Raw genomic sequence first — 6757 nt, forward strand, 5'->3', positions numbered from 1 at the left:
AAAACTGTGTTATTACCTTGTCTGTTGCAGTTCAAACATGGCTGTTAAGTTTCATCTGTGCCTGTTGCTGATTTTCTTGGTGGGGATGGGTGCGCATGTTGCATTCGCAGGTAAGCACAGTATCTACTCAGTACTCAGTAAAGAAAGTACAGCAAATCTTTGTGTAGAATGCCGTCAACGAAAAAATAGTCAATTACTCGGAGCATTTGATTTTACGCACAGTTTCGGCTGAGCACAATTAAGATGGCATCTGTATATTGCGAGTAAGCCAATTATTATTCGATATGTTTACGTCTAGTAAACAGAAATTGGTTATGGGTGCAAATCCCGTTAATTTTTGTTGAACCACTCGATTTTTTTAACTTTTTTGGAAACGCAACAGGATGCAATGGTCATATCTTCACTAGATATTATTATTTTTTTATATTAACGATAAATTCTCTTTCACAGATAAACCATTCTGCGACTACCCATATGGAACGTGTTACTATATTGACGACCCATGCCCAGAAGATATGCCGGTTGACTGTTCAGAATATTTCTCCTGCACGCTGTCGACAAACAAATGCTGCTGTTACGAGTAAGCACCGTGTAGCATACTGATAAGAACAAAACTCTTTAGACGAGAATCATGACTTTTCAGTCAAGAGGAGCATCTAATTTATGCCTTTACTTCAAAACTTTCAACTGAGATATTACATTAACCCGCCCTACCGAGTCCGGGATACGATCGAGAAAAGAGGAAGAGGGCGAAATCTGCTTTCTTTATAACTTGGAGAACATTTAAATAATGCTACTGAAACTATATCATACGCCTAAAATGTTCCCTTTCTGTTTGATATTCAAACAGCCGCCATCTTAGATTCGCCATCCTAACCATAAAACCATCAAAATTAACTCAAGCCAATCAAAATCAAACAGACATGAGAAAAAAAGTCCTAAGTACATAAAATGGAATTACAAGGAAGATGGATTTTGTTAACAAAAATTTCAAATTCGGAAAAACTTGTCCTCCAAAATAGATTTCCATGGCAACATCTTGCTCTGAGTTCAGTGAAATACCATGACAAATTCTAACAGTCAGTTGCGTTATTCCTGACTCTTTTTGAGTAGATGTACGATTTTTTTTCGGGTTGTACTTGTGTGCATTTTGCTGGTTTCAAACATCGGAAAATTATAGCTATCACTACCCATCACGCTTTGGGGGTAATTCACAAACCTAATTTCAGTCGACCCAAATTTTAGTTTAATACCACATAGGTGAGTGATTTACTCTGGTAAATAATGGTAATATGTTGTTTATTTTGTAGATGATGCGAGGTGATGATCACTCACCCAACACTGCTGCCTCCGTTTCAACTGACGAAAGTAGAATAGTCATCAATCACTTTGTTTGTAGTCATTAACTTAATGTTAACTGAATGTTATTAGTCTAAATGATCAGTATTTTATGGGTGGATGAACTTGAAGCAGTGGAATAAAAGCTGTTTAAGCAAAGCTTCTGTCGTTATTCCATAAGTCGCATTATTTTCCTGCAACACAATTAAGAACAAACTTTTAAAATAGAGACATAATGTCGTGGCAATGCTGTCCAGCGAACATACAGCTCTTGATAAGACACTGCATAAGAGTTTTCTCAAAAAACCGAAATACGCTAGTTTACACTTGCATTGGACGAGGAAAAATGATTTCAGTCTTTCACTTGCATTGGACCATCTAAACTGATATATTGGGGATATTCGGGGGTATATTGTGGCAAAGATTTCACTCCCTGGCGTTTTCGTAGTACAATATCTTCTTGCAATAATACTATATTATTATATGGCTTTGGCTTGTGGCCGATATAACGCGCGCTCTGATTGGTTAATTGTCACTGAATTGTAGGGCATTACTCTCCCGTAATGCCCACGGGCCGATTACGGATTATGCAAATTAGGAAGAGCCCGGTTCTGAAAATTCAAGCGCATTGAAGCGATGAAAGCCGATTAAAATCAGTACGAGAATATCAGTAGCTAAAAGTTTAGAGATATTTCTTTAATAAAATTTATATAGATAACTTACCAGTCGGTAACCTTGGCGGGCACTAGTGAAAAACAATCAAAGTTTGCCTAGTCTTAAGTAAAGCTAAAATCGCTAAGTAAAAAACACCATCGGCAGATCTGCCATGCATCCTGAGCAGAACACCACAAAGAAACTTATAAGTTATCATCTTAGTCACAGCAATTACCGAAGTATTGAACTCCGTCAAAGTTCTCGCCAAATAGATTCCCTCACTTTGACACTAGCAAGTGTAAATCAGCTTCCAGGATCATCAGATGTAAACAATCGGGCGGTTTCTGTCGGTAGCAGTGTTTCTGATAACTGCAGACGTTCACAAGGCTTGAAATGTTCATCCATAAATCCCAGAATGAAGAAGGCGAAGATATGTTGTCGAAAGCGAATGCGAAGATCGAGTTAAGCTTATTTTGAGCAGTGCATTCTGAAGCATTAGTATTTTCTTTCACCGAAAGACGGTTGGTTTGGACAATTTTGAAGCACTTGCTGTCTTTTCTATATGCGTTGACGTTTCGCCCCAAAAGTCGGAAAAACTTCCCCGTCAACTTGTGGTACCACGATACTAAAATACGTTTTTGAGGCTGTGACAGTGACTTTTCCGTAAAAAAATGAGTGTTTTTAACGGAATACGTAATACAGTGGTGAAATTCACTGACTGTGTAGTTTTGCCCTAGGTTTGAGACGATGAATGAATCGGTAAACGCGCGCATCGCCGGATGTAAATTGGCGCCTTCCGCTCGAATGATTTTTCTCTTTATTAATGAGCCATATAATAAACAACTTAATAACCTCGACCGTTCGGTCGTTACGGAAAAATCTCAAACCTCGGCCTACCGTATTGACCTCGCTATCGCTCGGTCAATACGGCAAGGCCTCAGTTTGAGATTTTCCCGTAACGACCTCACTCTCGGTTATTAAGTAGTTAGTATTTGTTCGTTTACAAACAAAGAAAAAAACGATAAAAACCGACGTTTCTGTATCACCAAGACGCCATTTTCAAGGCTATTGTAGAAATATTCTGCGAGTCTTTAATAAAAAAAATCCCTAGATTTGCATTACAAAAGGAAAATTGACTTATACAACTGGATTCATATAAATATTCTCGCGCGAGTGGAGTGATTGCACGTGTAGACTTGGTTTTAAACGTCTGATGTAAAACATATTGGTTCAATAAACGATCAAACTATATAGAAACTCGAACGAAAACGAGATCTTAGCTCCCCACCACACAAATCCATTTTCGAACAAAAACGCATACTTTTTGATGCGTTTTTGCTTATCGTCTACACTAAAACGACCGAAAACGCAGATAAAATGAAAGCTTTCGAAAACGGTTTTAAGAGTAGAGCCTTATTTTACGCATTGTTTTGAAAACGATCCGTTTCTAGTGTGGATAGGTAAAAATTTTATTGTTGTATGTTACATATTTCACTGAAAAGCCCCTTGGGGACGTGGAATAAACGTATGCGTGTATGTGTGCGTGCGTGTATGTATGTATGTAAAAACGGAGGCTTTCGAAAACAATTCCGACAAAAGCGTCTTATACTGTCGCTTCCTTCAGCGTTTCTGGGCGTTTTAGTGTGGACGACAGGCGAAAACGCATCAAAAGATTTGAGTTTTCGTTCGAAACCGGATTAGCGTGGACAGGGGAAAACACAACGAAAACGCTAGCGTGGTCGAAAATATTTTGCTTCGTTTTCGTTGAGACGAAAACGATTACTTTTAAAAACGCATTAGTGCGACACAAGTTAAAGCCATGGTTCTCTAACACGTCAAATCAACGACGAGTGCGGGCTCACGCAGCATTCTGGGATACAAAAACAGGAATGGAACGGACTTAGTATAAAAGAAAGAAAGGTTGAGGATTACGTCCTCAGTGATTATCTAAAATGCTGAAAGATAAACGGAAAGCCATTGTCCATTGTCTTCTATGTTTGCACTATTAACCTTACAAGGACCAGCAGTGGGATTTTTATTCCTATATTCAGTTGCAGTATTGTAAAAGCAAGTGAAATACGGCAGCCCACTTGGAGTAAGATTCGTGCATTCATCTTCTCTCTGTCTCTCCACCTTCCCGTTTATCTTAAATTAAGTTGCACTTCAGATATACACTGTGAACTTAGAACTTAAAACTTGCTATAAACGTGAAAATTACATGGTGGTTTTTTCATGGACTTCATGGAAACAAGCTTGAGGCGCAACATAAAAAAACCTTTTGGAAGTGAAGCGGAAATGGCGAAATATTTTCTCCCCTCCATATTTATTTGCTCTGACTGCTCATGCTGCCCGGCCTCGTGTTGTGCAGAAATTTCTTAAGACAAAAATCTTTGCATCATCGTCTTATCCTATGATGTTGATGTAATAATCTTGCCACTTCACTGAAAAACAAATCTTGTTTATTCTCGCGTTATCGAACGTGCAATTTGCCGCGTAAGGAGACAAGTTTTGCCTCAACTAAAATTAGGCAAACTTACCAAATTGCAGTCCATCCTTTCATCAAACATATACTAAAAATATATTTGCGGTAACGTCAATTGTGAAAGGAAAATCTATTTTTCCCTGCGAAATAATTTCAGCCTACGCAAAAGAGTTACGAGACGAGTCCAGAGACGTCCGTTTTCGTAACCGGGTTTCTTTACGATCAGGTTTAAAACAAAGCTGCAGTTATGCAGTTGTTATAAACATAAAATTCTCATGGTTGTTCTACTTGAAGACCGGCTTGAGGTGAAACAACGAAAGGGTTGGAGAGTGAGGAAAGAGGCTGCCCTCAGATCAGTGTGATCGATAGTCTTCTTAAGACTCAGTGAATTAGCCAAAGCATCCAATGAATTCTGTACCATCAAGCTCTAGGATCTCCAATCAACAACTGTTACCTCGTCACTAGCTCCTAAAGAAACTAGAGCTGTTGTTCCAGTGGTCTTATCTTTAAGGTACAAACAACCATCCAGCCTGTGTTGTAAGCCGCATCGTAAACGAGAAATGTGTTCAGTATGTCGTTTTCAGTGTTACCTGTGCAACGCAGGCTTAGGTAAACACGCGGGGACTGGCACGTACACGAACAAGAAGGCTACAACCAACGTTCACCATCCAGATATAAACATTAACACTATTGCAACCAACTCGACAAGGTCCCTGAACACCTAATAAAAAAAATGCAATCAGACTCCATTAATTCGCACGAAAGCACTTATACACTTCAATTTTCCATTTATTACGTACAGATCTTTTTCGACAAAAGCCTTGACGATGGCGTCATGAAGACACCGAAATGTCGACTTTTATCGTCTCGCTTTGCTTGTACATGAAACTTCTATTAAGACGCGTGTCTTGTGCCACGTACCCAGACTGTTTGTTCCTTACGAAAGCGGATGATCTGGTAACTAATGATGGGTACGCCCGGGGATTGATCCCACATAATAAGGACAGGGGTGCTCGTCAGAAATTTTGAAAAGAACCCCTAAGAGGTACCAAGATCCTGTTTTGTGGGCGTGGTTTAAAATGTTTTTTTCTCTTTTACCCCTAAGAGTTACCAATTCTAAAACAACACTTTATCTCCTGTCATTTTATTTTAGCTCAATACCCTAAGAGGTACTGCAAAAGCTCCTGTCGTGGACCTTTTGGGGCTGAAGACCCTAAGACGTATCAAAACCGTGTTTTTAAGCCCTAAAAGGTAAGACAAGCACCGCCGTCCTTTTTATATGGGTGGAGAGGGTACGCTGCTACCGCCGTGAAAATAAATGAGAGAGCAGAGCACGCTGTTATTCGGCAAATTAAATCACAGTCAAAACAGCGTGTCTAGGTAACCATTCACAACTGATATTAAATTTAAGTGGATTCTGTCTTGCCTGTAAGGCTGACTCATAACATTTTGAAATTGAAACTGAATTGAAAAAAAAAATTACATGTTTAATTTACAGCAAAAACGGACAAGCAATTTCCCGAAAAGTTGTCGGCTTGAAATAGAATAGTTTACTTGTATCTGACATAAACATGTCGGAGGCAAACCGGAATTTTACTTTATATCAACTTGATAAACTCAGTCTTCACGGGGGTCAGTAAAACGATCAGTTCTAGGACTCACAAACATGAAAGAAAAATAATGCATATTGAAAGGTTTCCTCCAATGAGCCTTTATCCACTAGAAAATCGAGTTTGATCTGAAAAGATAGCGTCATTATAGGAGGAATCGAAATTTTATGAAGGAAACGCAATTTAAAAACTGATAAAAATGACAACGTATCCATTTCGATGATTGACCGATAACGACATATAGACTTCAATGATTAAAATTACGAACGCGTTTTCAGATTAAAATCAAATACTGTGTTATCGGATTCAAGGCAAACTTTAGAATAAACTAATAAGAAACATGATGTTGTTTGTGTCCAAACGAATAATATGAAATACGTTCTCTCGTACCGCACAAATTGCCTGTCTCGATGATGCTTTCTCAGAATGTTTTAAACTGGAAGCAAGCCCAGTAGAAGGTCAATCACTGCAGCGAAAGAAAAGAAAAGGAGAAAAAGGAAAGGCGAAAAAAAAAAAGTAAAAAAGTCGAAAAGCCTAAAGACCTAGGGCACTTTCTCGTCCAAAAACGTAACAATAGATTGATTGATTGAAATAAATTGAAAAATACCAACCCATCTTTCATATATCTTTATTTACAGATTCTGACGTTAGAAAGACTCCAAACTGACATATA

General features: G+C 38.6%; 1 protein-coding gene across 1 annotated transcript; it reads left to right on the top strand.

Annotated features, from left to right (window-relative positions):
* On the top strand, positions 1–1503 carry LOC145497266 (small cysteine-rich protein 2-like). Its single transcript, XM_081477092.1, has 3 exons — positions 1–110; positions 451–580; positions 1311–1503. Exons 1-3 carry the CDS (start codon positions 38–40, stop codon positions 1312–1314), a joined length of 207 nt encoding a protein of 68 aa, XP_081333218.1. The 5' UTR covers positions 1–37; the 3' UTR covers positions 1315–1503.
* The last annotated feature ends 5254 nt before the right edge of the window (positions 1504–6757 follow it).

This window comes from Orbicella franksi, chromosome 9, assembly GCF_964199315.1.
Source record: "Orbicella franksi chromosome 9, jaOrbFran1.1, whole genome shotgun sequence".
Taxonomy (NCBI): domain Eukaryota; kingdom Metazoa; phylum Cnidaria; class Anthozoa; order Scleractinia; family Merulinidae; genus Orbicella; species Orbicella franksi.